Source organism: Lactuca virosa, chromosome 9 (genome assembly GCF_052849685.1).
Source record: "Lactuca virosa cultivar CGN04683 chromosome 9, Lactuca_virosa_CGN04683_v6, whole genome shotgun sequence".
NCBI classification, from domain to species: domain Eukaryota; kingdom Viridiplantae; phylum Streptophyta; class Magnoliopsida; order Asterales; family Asteraceae; genus Lactuca; species Lactuca virosa.
The window spans coordinates 46,854,251-46,879,944 of record NC_136434.1 but is presented as its reverse complement, the minus strand read 5'-3'; the positions used below and the strand labels follow the sequence as shown (position 1 = coordinate 46,879,944).

The 25,694-nt window shown below is 37.6% G+C and overlaps 2 protein-coding genes across 21 annotated transcripts; both read right to left on the bottom strand.

Moving 5' to 3' along the window:
* Positions 1 to 18,412: 18,412 nt before the first annotated feature.
* LOC145135602 (sugar transporter ERD6-like 7) lies at positions 18,413 to 21,012 on the bottom strand. 20 transcript variants are annotated; one of them, XR_013719921.1, is made up of 9 exons: positions 20,540 to 21,012; positions 20,325 to 20,391; positions 19,610 to 19,753; positions 19,436 to 19,498; positions 19,225 to 19,247; positions 19,094 to 19,153; positions 18,910 to 18,958; positions 18,758 to 18,825; positions 18,413 to 18,621 (listed from the first exon to the last, which is right to left on the bottom strand). XR_013719921.1 is itself a non-coding variant. In XM_079069856.1 (8 exons), exons 2-6 carry the CDS (start codon positions 20,567 to 20,569, stop codon positions 18,936 to 18,938), a joined length of 255 nt encoding a protein of 84 aa, XP_078925982.1. In that variant the 5' UTR covers positions 20,570 to 20,607; positions 20,705 to 21,012; the 3' UTR covers positions 18,413 to 18,621; positions 18,758 to 18,825; positions 18,910 to 18,935. The 20 variants fall into 20 exon arrangements, 6 of the variants coding, with proteins under 6 accessions (XP_078925982.1, XP_078925983.1, XP_078925986.1 ...); XR_013719920.1 differs by having other exon boundaries at positions 19,094 to 19,303; positions 20,325 to 20,417; XR_013719915.1 differs by having other exon boundaries at positions 19,094 to 19,303.
* A 2,501-nt stretch (positions 21,013 to 23,513) lies between these two features.
* On the bottom strand, positions 23,514 to 25,314 carry LOC145137427 (cytochrome P450 93A3-like). Its single transcript, XM_079071556.1, has 2 exons — positions 24,363 to 25,314; positions 23,514 to 24,281 (listed from the first exon to the last, which is right to left on the bottom strand). The coding sequence occupies exons 1-2, from the start codon at positions 25,260 to 25,262 to the stop codon at positions 23,655 to 23,657; spliced, it is 1,527 nt and encodes a 508-aa protein (XP_078927682.1). The 5' UTR covers positions 25,263 to 25,314; the 3' UTR covers positions 23,514 to 23,654.
* Between the last annotated feature and the right edge of the window lie 380 nt (positions 25,315 to 25,694).

The window sequence follows — 25,694 nt, the reverse complement described above, 5'->3', positions numbered from 1 at the left end:
CTAGACAACTATGTATGTATGTAATTTACTGTTTTTCTCTTAATTTTTTGAATTCACTGTCAAAATCAAATGTAGGAAATTTCATATCAGAATCAATGTCAAACTCTTCCGTTTTATACAAGGATTATGCTGTTTGTTTTTATCACATTCAAAGATAGTACAAGTTAGAAAAAAGATTATTTGGTTAATTGAAATTGTTTATTGTTTAATTCTAAATATAATTACCATTCAATGAAATCTCATTTTTCTTCTACATAATTCAATCAAATCCTCTTCTTCTTTTCAGGATTAATCATTTTTCTAACATTAACACCCACATAATTAAGATTCCTAGCTAATATTCGCTGTACTGGAAGTGGCTCTAATTTTAGCTCTTATAGAAGAGACATTTACAATGATGAACAATGAGTTATTCTTTTAGAAAAAGGTATTATAATAATCACCTATTTGTCCTATCATAATCTGTCTAGTTAACTCTAAAGATGCATGGTTTAATTTTATGTCAATATACATTTTCAGGCTCGCCTTCTTCATACAGCATGCATCCTGAATTTGTATGTATGTTACTGGAAATTAAATCACAAATTAACGGGAGGGATACACATAAATTTGAATGCAAATCACTATCCCATAAATTGATGTAAAATAGCTTTAAAATTTTGAACACAATCAGATGAACAGTAACAATTGCACATACAAAAATAACTAAAAATCGATTTAAACTCGAATCAATGAGTAATTTCACGTGAATAGGAAGAAAACTAACCTTTATTGTTTCAGGTCTGGGTTTGACGATACGCTGTTAGTGGCAAAGGAACTAAAACACAGTAACGATCGCAATCCCTAATATTCCATTAACGATCGATGTAGCCTCGATCTGTCTCTCTTCCGCTTCGACTCCTTTCTCAGCTGACTCAATTACTTCCTTCACAATCTCCAGCGCTTCTTCCTCTGCCTTCTTCAGCTTCTTCCCCAATCCGAAATAGCTCTGTGTCTTCCGCCATCGACGGTATCTCCATTGCCGTAATACTTGTAGGTTTTATAAACTAGAGAAATTAGGTTAAAAGTCAAATACCATAATTATACGGATTATTTTTGGTAGTTACTAAACAAATTACTATATTACCCTTATTTATTTATTTAATTATTTAATTTTTTATTTAATTTTGATTGGCCCACATTTATGCATACAATAACACAATAATTAGGTTCTATGGAAGACAAAAAACCCTAAAAAGACGTAGAAAATGCAAGGGTGAAACACCCGGGTTTAGAAAAGGGACCAAAGTTGTCAAACCGTTAAAGTTTTGTGGCCAAACTCCGCATGGGCCGTGTGCGCCTGATTTAAATGTCGTTTTTGTTTATAGATTAATAGACGTTGTTGTTGACTGTTTTAGTTGACTTTGGTGAGGGTAGGAAAAACCAAAAAAATTAAATATGATGACCAATATAGAAAAATTATAGCAAAAGAAGAAAATGAAAGACGTAGAAAGTGCAAGGGTGAAAAACTCGGGCTTTGCCCCGGACCGTTTTTTTGTGCTTTTTATGAAAAAATGTAAAAGTTTTGACTGCAAAGACCAAAAATGTCAAAATAGCTAAAGAATTAAAGGGGTAGGAATTAACAAGTTTTTAGAAAAATGACCAAAGTTGTCAAACCGTTAAAGTTTTGTGGCTAATTTTTGTTTATAGATTAATAGACGTTGTTGTTAACTGTTTTAGTTGACTTTGGTGAGGGTATGAAAAACCAAAAAAATTAAATATGATGACCAAAAAAGAAAAATTATAGCAAAAGAAGAAAATGAAAGACGTAGAAAGTGCAAGGGTGAAAAACCCAGGCTTTGCCTTGGACTGTTTTTCTTTTTTTATGAAAAAATGTAAAAGTTTAAACTACAAGGATCAAAAGTATCAAAATGCTAAAGAATTAAAGGGGTAGCAATTAGCAAGTTTTTAGAAAATGGACCAAAGTTGTCAAACCGTTAAATTTTGTTGCCAAACTTTAAATATTAAAAGGTTCCTAAAAAGTGTAAAAATTTTGATTGCAACGACCAAAAGTGTCAAAATGACTAAAGAATGAGGACAAAAGTTAACAAAAACCATCCAAATTTACTATTACTAACTTTGAACATCTTTAATATATATATATATATATATATATATATATATATATATATATAGGGAAAAGGAAATATACATTACAGCCCCACCTAAGCTTAGGTACTAAACCTCTTGAAAATACATTGTTTTACTATATAAAGATTACGGTTAATGGATTTTACGATTAATACTTCAAGATGTAAATTCAAGATCGACACAATAGGGTTTAGGGTTTAGGGTTTAGATTTAGGGTTTAGGGTTTAGGGTTTAGGGTTTAGATTTAGGGTTTAGTGTTTAGGTTTAGGGTTTAGGGTTTAGGGTTTAGATTTAAGGTTTAGGGTTTAGATTTAGGGTTTAGGGTTTAGGGAAAAGGGTTTATGGTTTAAATTTAGGGTTTAGGGTTTAGTAATGTTCACTTGGGTGAAGTAATAAACGATAATTGAGGAAAGAAAACAGAGATGGTAAAACGATAATGAAAGAAAGAAATGTTATGGAGGATGATATATTTACCAAGTGAAATCAAATCGGGTATATTTAGAATGTTAAAACGACATATTTTAGAAGTTTAGTACATAAGCTTAGGTGGGGCTGTAATGTATATTCCCTATCCCCATATATATATATATATATATATATATATATATATATATATATATATATATATAGGGTTAGAATTAGATATGAACTAAAAATATTGTGTGAATATATGACCATTTGTGGTCCATTAGATTAAAAGCATGGATGGTTATAATTAATAATCGCAAGATGGTAATTAAATGGAAAAAATTAATTATTTTCTATATTAGAAATTCAATACGGGTAAATTAGATATTTGGTTTAAAAAGATATTAGGAAATTTTAAATACCAAGGGAAATAAGCCAAAATTTCTCGGAAAATTTCAAATCAAAATTAAAATTACAAATTAATATTTTTGAAAATCAATCTTCAGATCGATTATCTTTGAGATTGCTTTGAACATTTTCTAAACATACAATTTAATCTCTATTCTTGAAGAATAAGACAAAAATTACAAAGTTTTTTAACTACTTTTCTTTAAGAATAATATTAACATTATTTGTAAAAAATAGACATTCTTATAGAATAAAAACTTAATTAGAATTTACATAATTGACATTCTTAAAGAATAATTTAACACTCTTGAATTTACGTAATTAAAACTCTTGAAATAACAAATAATGTTCTTAAAGAATAAGACGTCAAATAAAAAACGCTAAAAATCTACCAAATTTCATCCCTTCTTCTCTTTCTCTTATTAATCAAAACCTTCCTTACCCTTTTCATTTGCTGACGATCACACAAAGGCTACATAAAAAACAAGGGTAAATTACACCGATCGTCCCTCGTGTAAGTGCCAGAAAGCACGTTTGATCCCTTTTTTCAAAAATTAACTCGGACCGTCCCTCGTTTGTTTTATACTTGCACGCTTCATCCCTGAAAGACGAATTTGTTGCGTTTTTAGTCCGTTCCAAATTTAAAATGACCATAATGCCCTTATGTATTTATTTTTCAATTAATCTAATAATATTTACTATTATTTTTAATCTAAAAAGAAATTGGGTCCCACTTCCACCCCCTAGTCCTCTACCTTCACCTCACCCACCCCTTTTCTCTCTAAACCTGAAGAACACCACACAAACACCGGCAACCACTACCTCCCTATTATGTCAAAATCCGGCCACCGGCGGTACATCTGGCCTCCAATCCGCTACCTTCGCCTCTACAATCCGAATTTCCGTTCAAAACCTTCGTCACCGCTGTCAGAATCAACAAATCCACAAGCGGATCTATGCATTCGTTGTCTTAGATCTACATCGTTGTGTTCTTCGTCTTCGTCACCACCTGTTATTCGTCACCATGTTTTCGTCGGAGATGGAGCCCAATTTGCATTGCTTTGCGCTTAGGTCTTGGGAGTTACAAACCCGATTTGCAGATGTGTGGCCGTCGGCATATTTGAACAAGAGAGGAGAATGTGGCTGAGTGGATCTTTTTTCTCGGAAGTCATCGATCTCCTTCACCTGTACGCCACCATCAGAAGTCATCGACGGAGTTTCAGAGGTGTTTCCAGTGATCGGTGGTAGTATCGGACGAAGAAGTCAGGTTCAAAGGTGACACTTTAAACATAAGCAGATGTAATTTAAGGGTGAAAGAAGGTGGTAGCAAGTGGTGTAAGGTGGTGATGGTGGTTTGGTTCAATGGTGTTAGTCTGTGAAGGAGGTGTGAGAACAGGGGAGAAGGAAAGTGACGTAATGAGGGGTTGGGATATTTTGTTTTTTTTTCTTTGTTTTTAATTTAAAATTGATAAGGGAATAAAAGAAAATGAAAAAAGAAATTATCAAGGGTAAAAAGGTCATTTCATGTCAATAGGGACTAAGTGTGCAAGAAAAAACAAACAGAGGGACGGTCTGAGTTAATTTTTGAAAATAGGGACTAAACATGCTTTTTGGGATATGCACGAGGGACCAATGGTGTAATTTACCCAAAAAGCAAAGTTGGACTTAATACCAAAATGAGTTTGTATTAGCATGCTTTTAGAATGTCTTAATCTTAGATATTATCAGTTTATTCTAACTTTCGGTATGAACACATACACAGCTTATGAAAATAAACAATTAGCAATAAAATTATGATATGTAAAAAACAAATTGTCATATGAATACGGAACGATTTTTAGTAGTTCATTCTAATTATGCAAATCAAGAATTAAATTTACATATACTTCAGCCCTTCTAGTCTAATTTGAAATAAATTGCATCAAATAGAACCAATGAATATGATTGGGTCAATGAAAAAAAACTTTTAGGTTGTGAGAGCATATCCTCATTCACATAGTAGCTCTAACCATCAAACAATTAGTAGGCTCTCTTTAAAACAATAAAGTTCATATCATAAACAATACAAAAAATGAGTAAAGAAATCAAAAAAGGAATATAAAAATCATCATATTAACTCACGACATGATTTTTTCTCCACATTGTTCAGGGAATCTATGCAAAGGCATTAGTGCTAAATTTTAAACAATAATGATTTTGTTATGTGTAGCCAAGTTATCCACTTGCTCAATGAATGCCACAATAAACAACTTAATAACAACCATCTACACATCATAACGCTAACTTTTTACAATTTAAATCCAAAAACTTTTTTAAAGATTTGCAGAAGTGTAAAGAAAGATTATTATATTTATAGCCTTCATATAAAAAGTAATTTCGATATCAGAAGAGATACAAAACAAACCTGTAAAACCGATGGAACATATTACAAAGTTTGAGATCTTCCATTTATGTCGATCGGGTAGGTTATGTAACTACTGAAGAAGATAATGATAACGGATTTGAAATTATCATGAGAAGAAGATGGTGGTGAAGGGGAAAAGAAGGGTGGATCAGTGCATAGGGTGGCGATAAGTGATGAGTTGAGAAAGGGTTTGGTCGGCGTTTACCTTAGATGCCAAAATTATAGGCTCAAGATTTTCTTCTGGCTATCCCTATAGATGGGCTTGGCCAACACATGTCTCCCGTGGAGTATCGTACTATTCTCAAATATCGACTCATGATTCCCATATTCCCAGCTGACGAGATATGTCATGTATGTCGCAAGGCATGTTTGGACTCTTTTGGAGAGCATGCAGTTCACTGTAAAGAACTCTCGGGGTTCAAATACAGGCACGATATGGTTATGGATGTTTTGTTTGACATATTTCAGCGTGCCGGGGTTTCCGCTAAGAAAGAGGCACCTGTTAATTTCTTGACTGACCCGACAGAAGGAAGGTCAACTCTCAGACCGGCTGACATTTTGATTTTTGGATGGGTCGGAGGGAAACACGCATGTGTGGATCTTACAGGGGTATCCCCTCTCGTGGCCCTGAGGGCTGGGGGTTTCACGGCGGGACATGCTGCTTTGAAAGTAGCTACATGCAAAGTCACCAAACATGAGAAATCGTGCATGGAAAATCAACACGTGTTCATACCATTTGCATTTGATACGTTTGGTTTCCTCGCACCGGATGCGGTAGAGCTTCTTAAAAGAGTACAACGAATCATGTATAGTAATGTTATATCCCCTAGATCTTCGGATGTAGTCTTTAAAAGAATTAGCTTTACCATTCAAAAAGGTTTAGCGGCACAGCTTGTTGCCCGTTTGCCATCTCACTCATTGTACGATGACAATTAAAATTTTATGGAAACCCTTTTTTGATTCTAGGATTTATTATTAGATAATAATTAAATTAGAAAACAAAATTCCAAAATTGCTCCTATATAATGATTGGCTCAGAATTAGCCATACATTCACACAATAATTAAAGGTTATATATATATATATATATATATATATATATATATATATATATATATATATATATATATATATATATATACTAGGTTATAACCCGTAGAAACAACGGTCGGTATATTTAAAATTTTTATATAGATAAAAAAATAATAAATGTAAAAACAAAAAAACCAAGATATTGACGATTGTAAGTAATTATGAATTAATTTGTTAAACAAAATAACATAATAATGTTATTAGGATATGATTTTGTATTTTCAAAATTTGAATTGAATTTGATTTGTTACAAAAAAAAATAATAAAAATCAGAGAAAAATACCACTTTTTAAAAAGACATTCTGAAAAAGTGACACGTGACATTTTTAGGTTTCATTTATTAGAATATATATATATATATATATATATATATATATATATATAGTCGTTTACCCGCATCAAGCGACGGGTGTGGATAGTTTTTTCAGAAATTAGTTCTTAGATTACTACATGTACACAATTATCAATAAAAGTTAATCACACAACAAATCTTTATACGCCACATTTGAGGTATATACTTAAAAACATGAAATGCATCAACATATATTTAAGTTTACTTTGTGGGGATTGTGTGATGAATAGTTTTATTTAAAGCAAATAGTTTTACTTTATGTTAAGAGAAATTAAATATCCTCCTACATTTTCTTCCTACTTATCTTCCTACCTACATGAAATGGTGACAAGTGTCATATTTAGATAAAACTAATGATATTTTAGGATACTTGTCATAATTTTAAATGGGTAGGAAGATAATTAGGAAGAAAAGTAGGAGGATATTTAATTTCCCGTATGTTAATAGTTGTTTTTGAAAGATGATGAATAGTTTTTTTCCAACAAATAGTCAATTGTTAGTATCCTTAAAACTTTTGTATTGATATATAACAAAAAATGACAAAGGATATTTGAGATTATTAGAAACCAATGTTTTATTTTATTTTATTTTCATCACATAATCTGTCATTTTTAAAAACACTGTTTTCCGGTCCAAACCTTTTTGTATGAAGGAATATAACCTAATTTATCGACTATTTCGGCTCTCACAGTTGGAATACTAATTGAAGGTTGCTCTTTAATAAGATATTTGGTTTCCTGGGCTATCAAGCTTCCATCTAGATTTGGATGGTCTTAAGAAATATTATCATGTAAACAAGTATGTGGACCGGTATACTTTGTAATTTCAAAATATCCACTTCGTTTTCGTTTGATTGCACGAACGTGTTATTTGCAACCGGATTGTAAATGTAACTTGCATCTTATGGTCCATAGAGTTGGACGTGTCTCAACAACCTCAAACTGTTTATGTGTCCTAATACTATAAAGCTTGATAGCTCTATTAAGTTCTTCTTTATCCTTGAAAGAATCTTTTCCCAACTCTTGTGTAAAATCATTCTTGCTCGCTAATTGTGACACAATCCAATTGCTACCAGTAGTCATATTTTTTTCCTCCATAGTAATAAAAGTTGAAGGAACTTCAAAAGATTCTTCATCATCTTCTTCTCTAATTCCATCTTCTTCTCCAATTTCATCTTCTTCTAACACATCATTTGCACCAACTTCATTATCAATTGCTATTGCATTGCTTGCAACAACAACTTGAGAGATTGAGTGGAAATCCTCATTCTAAACAATGTCTACAATGAAATACATAAAATCGAAAAAAAAACAGAATTCGACAAGTGTGATTAAACATATTGAAATCAGAAATCAAACAACATCCTATCAAACAAAAAAACCTGCGATTAAACATACTTAATCAATTACCGTCTAAAAATCAAATTTCACAAAATCGAATCAAACAGAAATCGATTTCACAAATATAGAAATCAAAAATCGAATTTCAAACGAATCAAAACTAAAAATCGAAGCAATTACAGCCTAACAAACACGTGATTGAAGCAATTACAGCCTAAAATCGAATTTCAAATGAATCTAAACTAACAATCGAAGCAATTACAGCCTAACAAACACGTGATTGAAGCAATTACAGCCTAAAAATCGAAGTTATAATTTGAAACAGACCTGGAATGATATTGCCGGCGAAGTCGCTAATTATTGGTCGACGCTAGGGTCGCCACCGGAGTCGCCGGCAGTGGTTTGTCGGAGATGATGTTCTTGCAGCCGAAGTCGCTGAAATCTGTAACACCCATAGAAATTGAGTCAAATTAAAACATTTTCATTCATTCAAAAACCATTAACTTCATACATCTCGTTTTCAAAATAGTTTATTATCAGAGTATCCCCCATAACCATATCATAAAAATCGTAAAACATGAGCAGCGGTACGATCACGCCTTCGCCTTGCCACGATCTCCTGAAGTACCTGAAACATAACACTACAACTGTAAGCCCGAAAGCTTAGTGAGTTACCCCCAAAATACCAACCACACATAACATACTCATATCATATCACAAATGGAACAGCCACGCATATCGGGTCTGCTGTGTGACTGGTCCGCCCGCATCGGGCCTTCAGTCCACCTGGTCCACCCTCCGAGTCTAGCCATGTACATCGAGTCTACAGTGTGATTGGTCCGCCCGCACCGGGCCTTCAATCCACCTGGTCCACTCTCTGAGTCTACAATATGACTAGTCCGCCCACACCGGGCCTTCAGTCGGCCTGGTCCACTCTTCGAGTCTAGCCATGTACATCGAGTCTACAGTGTGATTGGTCCGCCCGCACCGGGCCTTCAATCCACCTGGTCCACTCTCTGAGTCTACAGTATGACTGGTCCGCCCACACCGGGCCTTCAGTCGGCCTGGTCCACTCTCCGAGCCTAGACACGTCTGGTCCGCCCTCTCGGGGCCTTCAGCCTATCCGGACCGCTCGCTGGGCCTTCGGAATGTCCGGTCCGCCCTGGGTATGTTGGCCTACAGCACTAAGCAGGACCCGCCTCAACCCAACCCCCGTCAAACAACCATCTACACATAAAACAAATAATCACATAACAATCCTCAACCAGAAAACAGTCTAACAGATCACATAGCATATCAACATCCCAACCAGGATTCCTACCTAACCGGTCACTAGCATAACATTACCCTATATCCCGGGTACCGACCTTAACCAGGTCACTAACATAACACCATCCTAAATACCAGGACGCAGATCTAGCAAAACAATCACATAACAATCAATACCCGGATTTCCATCCGTTAAAGGGTCGGCCTTGGTGCCGTAGACCCTGTCGATATAGTGAGGATAACTCACCTTGCGGCTGCCGAAATCCTGCAAATCTCTGACTGCTGACTCGCCGGGAATCCCAACTATCACATGCAAATCATCACATTAGAATCCATCATGACTTTCTAGGCCAAGGGACCACAACACTCATTAAGTCCATCATCCTCTTATTGGGCCAAGACCCAAAACCAAATTCTCATGCAAAGCCCAATATTGGCCCAATTTACTAAATTGGGCCCACCTCACCAAATGGGCCTAGATCCAAGGTCCATAACAATTATTGGGTCTAAATCATTCCATCCATAATGTTCAGTCACGGCCCAAGCCCTACTAGCCCATAAACAGCCCAATCACTTAAGGCCCAAAATCAAAAACCCAACAGAGGGCGTACGCTGGGCGTACGCTCGTCTGTACCCAAAAATCTTTCCAAGTGCTTAATGGCTTAAGCACTTAAGCCCATATGCTAGATCCAGTGACAAAAAGGGCCTAGGACTCATAAAGTCTCAATCTTTATCCTTTTGGACGTCCATAAAGCTCTTAACTCAAGGTTTTAACCCATTAAGACCTTCCTACTTCTTATATGGGACAACCAAAGCCATTGGGACCTCATTTTTCTTACTCAAGACCTCTCCAATGGTCTGAAAGGAAAACTCATCTTAACCAAAACACATCATACATCAAGATGGGGGTTTTTGGGACAAGAATGGTGTCAAAACTTCACTATACATAGATCTACACAAAATAGATGTCAAGCAAGAAGCTTTATACCTTCAAGTGGTTGTAAAGGGTGATGCTATCACGGATCTACAAGCTCCAGCCACCAAGTTTCCTTCTTGCCAACCTCTTCTTTCTTCTTCTAAGCTTTCCTTTGCCAAACTAAGCTCCACAAGGTCAAATATCCACAACAATGGAAGAAGAACGGCTACTTAGGGTTTCTCAGAGTAAGAGGGCAGATATGGAGGCTAGGGTTGGAACCATAATGTTCCTTATATAGTGGCTGGCCCTAAAATTAGGGTTTGAAGACTCTGAGCGTACGCTGGGCGTACGCATCCTTGCACCCGCGGTCATTCACCCTATTACGCTAGGCGTAACCCAGCCTACGCTGGGCGTACCCACGCGTGTCCCAAAGGCATGCATGGCCTTCCTCATCAACTTTTCCCATTAAGGGCTATAAATGTCAATATCTTCAAAGTGTCATAACTCCTTTATTCTAAGCCTGTTCCCGACGAACTTTATATCCACGCGAAGGTGGCGAGAAGCCCTACGCTTCTATCAACATACCCCGGTCCGAAACCTTCCCGAATGAAACTCATCGCCCACAAAAGACCGAAACGCCCTTACTCTTAATCTCAGAAATTCATAAATAAGTACTTTTCGAACGGGGCGTTACAATTCTCCCCCACTTAAATTAGGCTTCGTCCTCGAAGCCTGCGGCAAAACAAACTTCCTGATGATACTCCTAGTGCCTCTGATCTCAAACCGGCTCAGATTCTCTCAAACACAGGTATCGAACCTCTAAAATCCATCTCTTCCCTTGCAGGGTTCCGATCAACTGCTTCAAGCCCGCCACCGGCTTATTTTCTCTGATGACAACGCTCGTCAACTGAGTGCCACCTGAAGACACTACCTTACTTCTATCCCACACATTCATTCGCAACTTGCGAAACGGGATACCACAACACCCACTGAGCCCTTGCCATGACACTAATCCATCTTCCTCGGGTTCTACCCCTTACGCTCTGACAGGATACTACATCCCTCAGCACCGGTCCAGACTATTCTCGAGTCTGTTTACCTGCTGTCTCACCTTCCTCTGTCCCAATCTCCAATTGGGAATCCCTTACCTTCTCTTCTTCCAAGGAGACCGAAGACATGCATGCGCATCATCCAACATTGCCACAACGGGTATCTCAACGGCATCCAACCCGTATGTGCTTCCATATACCTGGTACAACCCTAGTGCTTACTACCAAGCACTTTTGATCATCCATTTACTCTGCTGCCTTCTTCTCAGAGGACCTACACTCCTTCCGGAGCTACATACCTTTCCTTTCCAGGAAGTCTACTCAACAACCCTTACCGCACCTATAAGTGCCACAGAGCTAAACTCCACTCTACACTATCCATGTAGAGCAACCGTTATTCTCTAACTCCCATATATTCTGAATCCGATCACATAACTAACAAGGTCCACGCACGGCCTCCAGCCATCTCCATCATCCTGATCAATACTTGGGGCCAGACTATATCGATTACTATTGAATGGCGACATATTTACTCATTCTCCTCATATCGATCTACTATCACATACAGAGTCTTCAACATGACTGGACCGCCTTTCCAGGCCTTCAACCCATCTGGACCACTCTCGGAACCTTCAACATGTCTGGACCGCCCTCCTGGGCCTTCAGCCTATCTGGACCGTTCCCCGAGCCTTCGGCCTGACTGGTACGCCCACTGGCCTTCAGTCTATCCGGACCGCTCAAAGACTGTCGCATATCACTCTGATCCATTCTTCCCGGGAATCTCTCCCATGCAGTCTGTTCTAGCCCTCTTGGGGTTCCGAACTTTAGTTCCATTCCCGGAATCCTTTCCATGGCCTAAACCCAGGCCTCACATCGACCAACTACCTTAACTGAAATCATGGTCTGTTCCCTGCCCCACTTGTCTATCACTTGCTCTAATCATGCCACACTCTCGGCTAACAACATTGATAAATCTAAACAGCTAACCAACCCTGGATACTTGCTGTTTTACCGGAGAATTTTCCAATTCTCCCCACTTAGTGTACCAACTACTAACTTCCGCTGACAAACCGGCATAACTCAATCGACCTTACTTGATAAAGTTCTCCCTCATCTCCCGGAACTAAATCTCTCCGAAGTGAGCAACCTTCACAGAATACTCTCCCGTCATCGCACATCCCGAACTCCAAGGAAGTTCGAATCCCAACTGAACACTTCTCGCATCGCATTTGCTATCCCTAGCAACGAGATCACATACCTTATCTTTCGACCAAGAATCCTCCTGAACGCTAACTACAACTCCTAACTACTAAGATCCTCAATCATACTACAAAACATGCGGAACAAGGCAGACAGATTTACAATACCACATAATCAACAAGATAACAAGACATCAAAATGGAAACATACCCGCAGCTGCATCTGACTCTGCCCTGACCTCCTCTGCTGTAAGCTGGAAAGCGCGTCCCTGAGTCCTCGGAGGCTCCGCTCCACCCTGACCTCCACCCTTAATCCTCAAAGTGGTCGGTGCTGGAACCTGCACCGGTCTGGAGACAAGCTGTGGACAGTTGGACCTCAAGTGACCAACCTGATGGCAATGATAACAAATCCTCAAATCCTGAACCAGGGCTGACTGACGGCAATCCCTCGCGTAATGCCCCTCTCTCCCACACTTGCGGCACGCACCACCGGACCTACAAACTCCGGTATGACCCTTCCCACACTTCTCACAAGTGTGGCTACCCTGACCTCCCAACCTGGAATCAACGGTCTTGGACCGTTTCGGCGCCGGCTGTGACTGCACCGGGGCCTGCCTCTGCTCTCGCAACTGTAACTCAATCTCCAACTCACGCCGCCGAGCGGCCTCCTGCAACTCCAACAAAGTCTCGCACCTCTGCGTAGACACAAACTGCCTGATATCCCTTTTGAGCATTCTCAGATATCGGTACATCTAAGCCTGCTCCGAAGCAAACTCAGGGCAAAACATCGCCCTCTCAGTGAACATCCTGGTGATCTCCGTCACCGTCTCTGAATCCTGCTTCAGCTCCAAGAACTCCTAAGCCAACCTCTCTCTCTCAACTCGCGGAACATAACGGTTACTGAACATCTCCCGGAACTGATCCCACGTAACCGCAGCCCGCTGCGCGTCAGAATAAGATCCCGTAGTCAACCTCCACCAATCCTTTGCCCCGAGCCTCAAAAGGTTCAGAGCACACCTCACCCTCTGATCCGCAGGGCATGAACACGTGAAGAAACAACCCTCCACGTCTGACAACCATCTCATCGCAACGATCGGATCCTGAACTCCATCGAAAGTAGGGGGCTTCGTATTATCGAAGTCCCGATACTGAAAACCTCGACCGGTTCCTCCCCCTGCCGCTGCTACAGCCGTTGTAGCTACCGCGGCAGCCGTCTCCGCAAGAGCTGTGTAGCGCTCATCAAAGTACTCAACCATGGCGGTCTTGATCGACCCAAACATCTCCGGCAACTCAGCCCGGAACATAGCAGCAACCTCATCATGCAGGATCTCACGAATCCTGGCATCCAACTCGTCCGTACTCATCTGACCGATGACCTCGGGTGGCACTGCTCCATCCTGACCACCCTCTCCTGATCCCGATCCCGAACCGGATCCTCCCCCGAAACGTCTCGTAATCGCCATACTGCAAAACACCAACAAGACCCTTAGACACATCACATATCCACCCGGGGAACTATCACCTAACCGATACCCTAGAGAGTTGTGACTTCCTTGATACGCGTATGGGTCCTGTGCTTTCAGTAGTACGGTCCCATACTACCTTCCACACCTACCCATATTTGTCCCAAGTATCACCACAACACTCTAACCATATATATACACACCCGCTCAAACCTCACTCCTAGAGGGAAAGCTGCATATCTCATATAAGGATAACCCTAGGCTAATAGGCATCATATAATCAGGCAATTCTATCATGCAAATTCCTGAAGATCCTTAGCCTATCACTAGCATGTTGTTCTAACATATCACATAATCAAATAGCTTGTATGGTATTTTGGGGTCTACTTACTGGCTCTGGCTGATCGTACCCTCTGCATCCTCTTTTACTTATCTCGAAAACCTTTTGAAAACCATTTTGAAAATCCCTCCTTGATTTGAGACTGGATTCACACGAATGTTCCTTCAATTCACTCAAACCAAGGCTCTGATACCAACTTGTAACACCCATAGAAATTGAGTCAAATTAAAACATTTTCATTCATTCAAAAACCATTAACTTCATACATCTCGTTTTCAAAATAGTTTATTATCAGAGTATCCCCCATAACCATATCATAAAAATCGTAAAACATGAGCAGCGGTACGATCACGCCTTCGCCTTGCCACGATCTCCTGAAGTACCTGAAACATAACACTACAACTGTAAGCCCGAAAGCTTAGTGAGTTACCCCCAAAATACCAACCACACATAACATACTCATATCATATCACAAATGGAACAGCCACGCATATCGGGTCTGCTGTGTGACTGGTCCGCCCGCATCGGGCCTTCAGTCCACCTGGTCCACCCTCCGAGTCTAGCCATGTACATCGAGTCTACAGTGTGATTGGTCCGCCCGCACCGGGCCTTCAATCCACCTGGTCCACTCTCTGAGTCTACAATATGACTAGTCCGCCCACACCGGGCCTTCAGTCGGCCTGGTCCACTCTTCGAGTCTAGCCATGTACATCGAGTCTACAGTGTGATTGGTCCGCCCGCACCGGGCCTTCAATCCACCTGGTCCACTCTCTGAGTCTACAGTATGACTGGTCCGCCCACACCGGGCCTTCAGTCGGCCTGGTCCACTCTCCGAGCCTAGACACGTCTGGTCCGCCCTCTCGGGGCCTTCAGCCTATCCGGACCGCTCGCTGGGCCTTCGGAATGTCCGGTCCGCCCTGGGTATGTTGGCCTACAGCACTAAGCAGGACCCGCCTCAACCCAACCCCCGTCAAACAACCATCTACACATAAAACAAATAATCACATAACAATCCTCAACCAGAAAACAGTCTAACAGATCACATAGCATATCAACATCCCAACCAGGATTCCTACCTAACCGGTCACTAGCATAACATTACCCTATATCCCGGGTACCGACCTTAACCAGGTCACTAACATAACACCATCCTAAATACCAGGACGTAGATCTAGCAAAACAATCACATAACAATCAATACCCGGATTTCCATCCGTTAAAGGGTCGGCCTTGGTGCCGTAGACCCTGTCGATATAGTGAGGATAACTCACCTTGCGGCTGCCGAAATCCTGCAAATCTCTGACTGCTGACTCGCCGGGAATCCCAACTATCACATGCAAATCATCACATTAGAATCCATCATGACTTTCTAGGCCAAGGGACCACAACACTCATTAAGTCCATCATCCTCTTATTGGGCCAAGACCCAAAACCAAATTCTCATGCAAAGCCCAATATTGGCCCAATTTACTAAATTGGGCCCACCTCACCAAATGGGCCTAGATCCAAGGTCCATAATAATTATTGGGTCTAAATCATTCCATCCATAATGTTCAGTCACAGCCCAAGCCCCACTAGCCCATAAACAGCCCAATCACTTAAGGCCCAAAATCAAAAACCCAACAGAGGGCGTACGCTGGGCGTACTCCTCTGGTACTCGGGGCGTACGCTCGTTTGTACCCAAAAATCTTTCCAAGTGCTTAATGGCTTAAGCACTTAAGCCCATATGCTAGATCCAGTGACAAAAAGGGCCTAGGACTCATAAAGTCTCAATCTTTATCCTTTTGGACGTCCATAAAGCTCTTAATTCAAGGTTTTAACCCATTAAGACCTTCCTACTTCTTATATGGGACAACCAAAGCCATTGGGACCTCATTTTTCTTACTCAAGACCTCTCCAATTGTCTGAAAGGAAAACTCATCTTAACCAAAACACATCATACATCAAGATGGGGGTTTTTGGGACAAGAATGGTGTCAAAACTTCACCATACATAGATCTACACAAAATAGATGTCAAGCAAGAAGCTTTATACCTTCAAGTGGTTGCAAAGGGTGATGCTATCACGGATCTACAAGCTCCAGCCACCAAGTTTCTTTCTTGCCAACCTCTTCTTTCTTCTTCTAAGCTTTCCTTTGCCAAACTAAGCTCCACAAGGTCAAATATCCACAACAATGGAAGAACGGCTACTTAGGGTTTCTCAGAGTAAGAGGGCAGATATGGAGGCTAGGGTTGGAACCATAATGTTCCTTATATAGTGGCTGTCCCTAAAATTAGGGTTTTAAGACTCTGAGCGTACGCTGGGCGTACGCGTCCTTGCACCCGCGGTCATTCACCCTATTACGTTGGGCGTAACCCAGCCTACGCTGGGCGTACCCACGCGTGTCCCAAAGGCATGCATGGCCTTCCTCGTCAACTTTTCCCATTAAGGGCTATAAATGTCAATATCTTCAAAGTGTCATAACTCCTTTATTCTAAGCCCGTTCCCGACGAACTTTATATCCACGCGAAGGTGGCGAGAAGCCCTACGCTTCTATCAACATACCCCGGTCCGAAACCTTCCCGAATGAAACTCATCGCCCACAAAAGACCGAAACGCCCTTACTCTTGATCTCAGAAATTCATAAATAAGTACTTTTCGAACGGGGCGTTACAAAATCGATTGTGATTATCCGAGTTGTACAGTCGTTGACGCTGGAAGAAGAAAAAGGGTAAGAATCAGTTCAGTAACAAAGTAAATTAGGGCACGACTGTTTTTTTTAATTAAATTGCTAAATAACCTTTATATGGTAAATAAGTTTAAAAGTATACATGTTGGGTAAATAAGTTTTTTAAAAACACCTATATAATCAAAAACTCATGGATGATGTATTTCATGGTACGGGTGACATAAAAAATACATGTTCCTTATAAAAAAAAGACAAAATTGCATAAATGGTCCCTGTGGTATGCAATTTTTTGTGGTTTTAGTCCAAACCACGACTTTTTTGGATTGGTGGTCTTTTTGAGCTAGTTTCATTGCGTTTTTGATCCCTCTGGATAGTGAAATGACTGTAATACCCTTGGGTTATTTATTTTTCATTTATTTTCATTTCTTTCATTTTTCTTAAAATCTAAATACTTATTTATTTATTTAACTAATTATAAAAAATAAAAGTCTCTCTCTCTCTCTCTCTCTCTCTCTCTCTCTCTCTCCACCGTCTTTTCTTCCCAAAGATCCGGTGATATCTTCGTCCAACCACCATTGTTCAATAGTCTTGAAGCTTTCGATCTTCTCCTTCACTTTAGTATCGACCTGGATCTTCAATAGTAAACTCTTTTTGTTCTTCAAATCTTTTTCTTCTTCCCCATCGTGAAAGCCAGAATCAATTTGTCACCGACATCGACGTCTTTCAAATTGAGCAAAACAGAAACAGGATCGTATACACACACGATCTTCTTATTAGGGTTACGATTTGTAATGGTGAAATTGAACTTCGAGGTGAGTTTATCCGACAAAAGTGAGGTTCAGTTATTAGAAATTGAGAAGGGGGGTTGCATGAGATGCATCACCAGTGAAGTGATTGTTTGAAATTTCTAGCCTGAGATGCAACACCATCGGAGTTCACATCACCGTCGTCTTCACACTACAAAAAATATGTCATTTAGTGGCATACAAAAAGTGTCACTAAAAACCCAATATAATGCCACTAAAAGCTTCTATGAGAATCCGCATCACACATAATAAGTGTCACTAGAAACGCTCCCACTAAAACCCTTTAGTGACACTTTTTGTTTTTGTCGCTGCAGTTTTTGGGCTTTTAGTGACACTTTTATTTGTCACAATAAAAAAAAGTGTTTTGTGGCACATATTTTGTGCCACTAAAAGCTCATGTGATTCAAGAATGCATGCTACTTTTAGTGACACATTTTAAGATTTAGTGGCACTCTTTTATTTGCCACAATGAAAAAAAATTGCGGCACATTTTATGACGGTAAATACTCATAGAGATTCTATAATCTAAGCTACTTATATCTACATAAAAGTTATCTATAATATAACATAAAATAAATAATTCCTATAATATAACATAAAATAAATAATTCAACAGTAGCACATAGAAAATAATAAAAATTGCATTATTTTTCATCAATATTTTTAAACTTTTTAAATCAAATATCTAAGTAAATGTCAAATTAAACCAAACATTTGAAAAACAGCTACAAGTCCTTGGGTACTTGACGAGTAGCTTGCAATGGCTTGTAGGCAAGCCTGCATAATAACAACAGATAGTAAAAAACAAAACATGCCAATATTTATATATTAACCTTTCTAGCGTTATATAGTGTATGTCTGTGTTATTTTGCATGTTGAATTATAAATACTAACATGGGTTTGCATTTACAACCTGATTTGTTGTCGTTACCAAGCCTCAGAATTGTTTGGGGTGCTTTTTTCAGCAATGAACACAGGTACCTTGCAACATTAAAAAGATGTTCATTTTCTCATGCAAAGAAATATTTAAAATCATACAAGTTCAATAACTTTAGGCATACATACCACATATGAAAAGACCCCACTCCAAATCATGTTGATAGTCTTCCAATATCTAGAGGCATAGACCACTTCCATCTTTATATATATATATATATATATATATATATATATATATATATATATATATATATATTTGCTCTTTTTGTTTCAAAGATTTAATGAACTCTTAGAGTAAAATCGTGAGTACCTGAGCAAAGTAAATTGCTAGCCACCCTCATATGCAGAAAGCACTTGATATTCTCAATGTCTGTTCAATTGTCGTTAGAAGATTTAACTATTTGAAACTGTAAAAAATGAGAAGAGTTAAAATTAACTTACCAAAGAAATCAGCCATGGTCCCACTTGAAATGGCACCAATCATTGCAACAAATGTCAATATTGACCAAAATAAAGAATACTATAAAGACGACAAAAACATATGATTAAACATTACATATTTCAATACATCTTTGCTTTAGATTTATGTTGATTGATAATCATGGTTCAAAAAGATTATATTGCACTTGGGCTTAATGCTTATCAAACTAACCTGGGTCATTGTTAGATTTTGAGCTTTCCTGATGACAACCTCCATAGGGGAGAAATAACCAACCTGAAGAGTAAAAGTCAAACAAATGATGCGATTTGAATTGGTTACTTTTTGACATTTTGTAGCCAATAAATGATGAATGATGAATTAACTATTGTGGCAACATATCCTCACCGTAGGTTATTATAATAAATTCCAAAACAATGCCTATTGTGGCGACATGTCCTCGTTATACTTTAAAAAAATTATATTCAAAATCTAGCAAATATCAGGAAGGGCGAGAATAAAAAAGCCTAGACATGTCCCAGTTCAAGAAACCTGATATGAAGGGAAAAAAACATTACAATTTGACTAAATACATTCCAGTCATCACTTGTGATGGATCAAGAAAGTGTAACATTGCTAAATATGAGTTTAGGGTGGAAAATGAATACAGGTGATGGATAAAGAGTCATCATCTTTTCCAATAACTCAAGAGCATTAGTATCCAAGTTGGGCAGTGAAATTGGACTAGAATATATCCAAACTTGTTCAATTACAGTGGGGCAACACACGTTAATTGAATTGTCTGAAAACCTCCAAAATAAGAACTGACATAATTGTTTTTTTATTTTGTTTTCATTATGTTTTAATGAATCATAAGCCTGTGTATTGTAATATAAAAGTTAGTTTTCAATCAATTGGGCATTTAAGATTTGTTTGCCATGCAGAAGTTCATCAAGATGTGAATAGCTAGATAACCTATAGGTATAGAAAATCTTAGCATAATGAAAGAAGCTCGGTCTAATATACTCTGTAAAAATGAATTGCAATAATTTACCAGTAATGTTGAGATTATAAAAGAAATTAATTTATATAAATAGTAAACCCAATAAATCAAAAGGCGGACCTGTTCACGAAGTAAGCCAATCCAGAAACATCTCGTTGGGGAATTTCATCGAACACTTGGTGTTCATCTAAATAAAATGTAACAAATCATGCACTACAATTTAAAATAACCATATAAACCGTAATTTCGATTCAAAAATCTATAAGTGAAATACAAATTGCAAAGAAATAACTTCGGGATGATGAGATCGCAAAATTAAGGAGTGAAGGACTTACAAGTGTTGGAAGGCTCCAAAATACATTCATTTGTAGCTACCGAAACAAACCGATGCCCGATTTTCTGACTTTCGAAACAAAGGAATCGAAAACAAACCAATCGATTTGGATATGTTGATTTATTAATGAGGAATAATGAATCGAAACTCAAAGCTTGAAACAAACCTTCAACACTTGTAGCTTAAATATAGATTTTCCAATGCTTGAATTTGATTTCATAAAGAGGAACACTGAACATAAGCTTCGAAGGAGTGGAGAACTGGAGTTGTGGATCAATTTGAGTTTTCCGATGTCGATTTAGTTCGAAGGAGTGGACAGATTTCTCAATGTCTATTGAAGGAGTTGATCGATTTGCCAAAACTTTGAAGCTTGAATATTGATTTGGCGCTGTCGATTCGACAAAATTGATCGATTTTTGTTTGCCTCTCAGCGAAAACTAACCCTAAAACGATGATGTCGACTATATGCCCTTCAAAAATAGAAATCATAGTGGTAATAAAGTGATAATTAATATCTTAAAATTTTAATAACTATAATATAAATATAATTTATTTTATTAAAATTTGGGAAATAATAAAAAATTATGATGATAATATTTATGACTTGTCATCATTTCTAGCGTTGGTGTCACGCCCGTTAGACAAAAAATATATAAAAAGTTAAAATGTTAATATTAAAACAGATTTTTCTTGTCGAAAATTATTTATGTAATATTTTTTATAAAACAAAACTTTTAGTGGCATGTTGAATCATATTTCATTAATCATATTTCATTAATAACTATAAATACTAATGACATAAAATGTTAAATGCCATTAAATATATTAATTTTTTCAATGGCATACAAAAAGTGCCACTAAAAAATATGATATAGTGGTGTATCAAACATATGTCATTAAAAATATGTGTCACTATATGTCATTTTATTTGTAGGGTCATTTCCATTTGAATGCCTACATTCTCCAATATCACAGTTCCCGATATTATCTCCCAGATTTCTATTCTCCCCAACAAACCAATTAGGATTCCATCTTATTTAGGTTTACCGATTTTCAAACATGAATTAAATTATCAGATGGGATTTGTTTTTTTTTTTTTGGTTTGGGTGAGAGTTTCAAACGATTTCAATTTTTTAGAAGGTTTTAGAATTATTTTTTCTTTTCTGGAAAGGTAATTGGAAGCTGATCATGTCCATGGTTGAAGGGTTTCACCAGAGGGCGTCATAAGTGAAAGGCAGACTTCATTTATGATGGTGGTGGTGGCTACGATGTGCAGGCAACGGAGGGTGCTGAATATGGTGGGTTGGTGGCTGGTCGGAGGTGATGAACAGTGGTGGTTGGCCGAAGATATCACCGAATCTTTGGAAGGAAAGACGGTGGGATGGGAGAGAGAGAGAGAGAGACTTTTATTTTTTAGTTAGTTAAATAAATAAATAAGTATTTAGATTTTAAGAAAAATGAAAGAAATGAAAAATAAATAACCCAAGGGTATAACAGTCATTTCACTATTCAGAGGGACAAAAAACGCAATGAAACTAGCTCAAAAGGACCACCAATCCAAAAAAGTCGTGGTTTGGACTAAAACCTCAAAAAATTGCATATATCACAAGAACCATTTTTGCAATTTTGTCTAAAAAAATTGTTTTTCGTGTATCTTATTCACTTATTTGCGATTTTGCAAATGGTAAAAGTAGATACCATCTACGAAATCACAAATGGCATACCCAAAATCTAGTTCACAGATGACATATGGGAAATATAACATTTTTTCATTTGATTTCGCAGATAGTCATACATGATTTTACATATGTGATCTGTGAAATCCTCCCCTACATTTATTTATTTATTTTTTGAATTTTTCTAGTTAAATACTTATATTATTTGCACAGATGTAAGCACGTTTTCACAGATGATTTCATTTTCATAAATGTAATATGCTAAAATATTGACTGTTTTGGAGTTGGTAAACTTTTGATTAAATTTTAGAATTTTACAAATAAGATCAGACATTTTTTTTTCTAATACAATCAATAATTATCAATTTCAAACATTTAAAATATTAAGTAAAACATAAATAGATATTAGATTAATAATAAATAACTAATGAAATTTTTTTCATCAATTTAAATTTTGCTATAAAAAGTTATTATAAATTTTTCTATTTTTTCAAATTTAAAAGGTATTTGATAGAAATTTATACAATGTTTAGAGTTGTCTTTACAAAAATTAAAATTTTAATTTGAAAATCAGTTCATGCATTAGAATTTTATATAGTACACATCAAATTAAAAATCATTTTTATTAGCAACAACCAAACTAAAAGGGAGAAGACAGAAGAGAGGAGAGAGAACACGGGTCGTGTCCAAGGTGGGCCATGTAGCACTAGCCGCATTGCTTGGTCCGTGTACACCCCTTAATTAGTCTAATCGGGTTTCTTGTTTCTTGAACACAATAATATACATATATCCAAGTAACAACATCTAAATAACGACGATTTTACTGATTCCAGATTGGCTCAATATGAGCCGCACCAAAGACCATAAAAAATGTTATATAAATAAACCTAAAACTATGGGGGTGTACAGAAAACAGTCAAACACCAAACTTAGTCGTAGTTATTGCTTTCTTGATTACAAAATAATATAACATGGAAAACGATAAAATCAAATTCATGTTTACATCGAACAATTCATGCTTTTTAAATAATTCCTAAAGGTTTGTTAACTATATGGCGTTATCCTAAACGCTTTTGTTCTCCAACCCAGGTTAACTTTTATTTATTTATGTTACTTTCTAGCCGCCACTACTTTTAATTTCTATCGCCGTCCATAAAGAAATAAGGGAAATACTTTTCAATTAGACAGTTAAGCCCTACTTGTCACTTTCCATTAATATCTCTTTGTCAAGTAATTAATACGATTTGTTATAAGATAATGTATCAAAATCTTAAAGATCAAGAGAACCAATAATCATCATGCCTGGAAACATAATCATTGAAATACATAATAACATGCTTTCGTTACACGTTTTGAACTCAGATTTTATGAGATAAAAATAAAAATAAAAAACATTAATCAAAGCAAACACCATTGACTACTGTACTTCGAAGTGTCGTATTACACAGACAAAGGGAGGGGATGAAGTCGTGCTACAGGAACACAAACCAAAGGGTTAGCTCTAGGAAGTGTTATCCCGATACCCTCTTCCATGTCAACACTAGTTAGATTCCCATCTTTTCCGGCTTTCCAATCGAAACACTGAATCATACAACCGAGAGTTACATACACCACCGACAACCCTAGCGATGTCCCTGGACACATCCTCCTCCCACTTCCAAATGGTAACAACTCAAAATGTTGTCCTCTTACATCCAACTGTTTCTCTTCGAATCTTTCAGGCTTGAATTCAAGTGGGTTTTCCCAGTAGGCTGGGTCTCTGCTGACGCTCCATATGTTGAAAAAGATTGTAGTGTTTGCCGGAATATGGTAACCTCTGATGGTGGAATCTTCTGTTGAGATTCTTTGAATTACTGGGGCTGTGGGGTGAAGACGTAGTGATTCCTTCACGATTGCTTGAAGATAAGGAAGGTTTGGTATGTCTGATTCTTGTAAAAGTCTGTCTTTTCCCACAACTTTCTCAATTTCTTCAACAGCTTTTTTCATTATCTGGGGATGGTTTACGAGTTCTGCCAAAGCCCACTCGGTAGTAATGGCAGAAGTGTCTGTTCCTGCACCAAATATATCCTGAAATGAAACACATATATGTTAGTAGATGCAATTATAGATATAACAAATGTTGAAATATGATATGCTGATGTTAATTACCAGAATGAAGGCTTTAATGTTGTCTCTACTCAACTTTATCTCCATGCTCTCATCTTCTGAGATGTCGAGTAAAAGGTCAAGCAAGTCCTTGACTTCTGCCTTCTCGTAATTCTGCTTTCTTGCCTCTTCACGCTTCTCCATGATCTTTTCGATCATCGCATCAAATCTTCCACGAATTTCCTTTGACCTTTTTCCAATTCCTTGTACATCTATATTCTTAAGGAACCATATATGATCTGAAAGGTTAAATGTAAACATGAGTTCGCCTATGTCGGTAACTATGTTCTTTATGTCCCCTGCATCGTCATCTTCGCACCTCTTGCTCATAAGCATTCGTGATATAATATTGTTCGCCATCTTTATAAGCTCCCCTTCAAGTTCTACCGACTTCCCAACTTTGGCTTTCTCTGATAAAAATCTTAAAAAGCGATTGATTTCTTCGTTTCTTACTGGACGGAGGGAATCGAGTGTTTTAGCATTGAGGAGTTCTGAGACGACTATCTTCTTCAAGAACTTCCAGTAGGGTCCGTAAGTAGCAAAAATGAATCCACGGCCTCCGTAGGCAATATAATCCATGGATGAGTTATAGGGTCTATCTAAAAAGACATTATCATACGTTTTAAACAATTCTTTCCCTGTTTCTGGTGAACCAAAAACAACACTGGGTTTTGAACCCAAAAAGAGGCGAAAAACTGGCCCATATTTCAAAGAAAGCTTGTGGAAAGCTTGATGGGGACTTGGACCAAGGAGGTGGAGATGCCCGATGATGGGAAGGGCAAATGGAGTCGGAGGAAGGCGAGATTTACCCTTCGCACTATTCGACTTGAATAACGACCGTATGAAGATGGTGGTTATGGTACCTATGAGAAAGAGGATGAGGTAGCCTTGAACATCAGCCATGGTTCAAGTGAAGAGTGGAGAAGAAATGTGCTCAATTTGTAGAGAAGGAAACCACTTTTTTGCAAGTTGCCAATAAAATTATATATATATATATATATATATATATATATATATATATATATATATATATATATATATATATATATATATATATATATATATATATTATACCTTTCTAGGCATGGTCCGTCCAGCCATCATTATTGACACTCGGAGTTCCATAGTGGAAACAACCTTAGACTATTTATTATTAATCCTCTCGATTTTGTTTTATTATGGAAAATCTTTGTAATTAGCAAACTAGAAATAGGGAAATCAGTAAAAATAACGTCCTTAACGTTTGGGTTTATTAACTCAAAATCTATTTCTATTTTATTTATTTATAATTAACCTCAAAAAATCGGATAACACTTTCAAAGTAATCATTTTTCC

Bases quoted from the DNA above. Each gene is read 5' to 3' on its own strand.
- LOC145135602 (XM_079069858.1), bottom strand. From the start codon at position 20,569: ATGAATGTATTTTGGAGCCTTCCAACACTT. The intron at 19,499-20,539 runs GTAAGTCCTTCA...TTTACTCTTCAG, and splicing joins TTTGGAGCCTTCCAACACTT to GTTGGTTATTTCTCCCCTAT. The intron at 19,154-19,224 runs GTAAGTTAATTT...ACAATTGAACAG, and splicing joins GACCATGGCTGATTTCTTTG to ACATTGAGAATATCAAGTGC.
- LOC145137427 (XM_079071556.1), bottom strand. From the start codon at position 25,262: ATGGCTGATGTTCAAGGCTACCTCATCCTCTTTCTCATAGGTACCATA. The intron at 24,282-24,362 runs GTAATTAACATC...GTTTCATTTCAG, and splicing joins ACATTAAAGCCTTCATTCTG to GATATATTTGGTGCAGGAAC.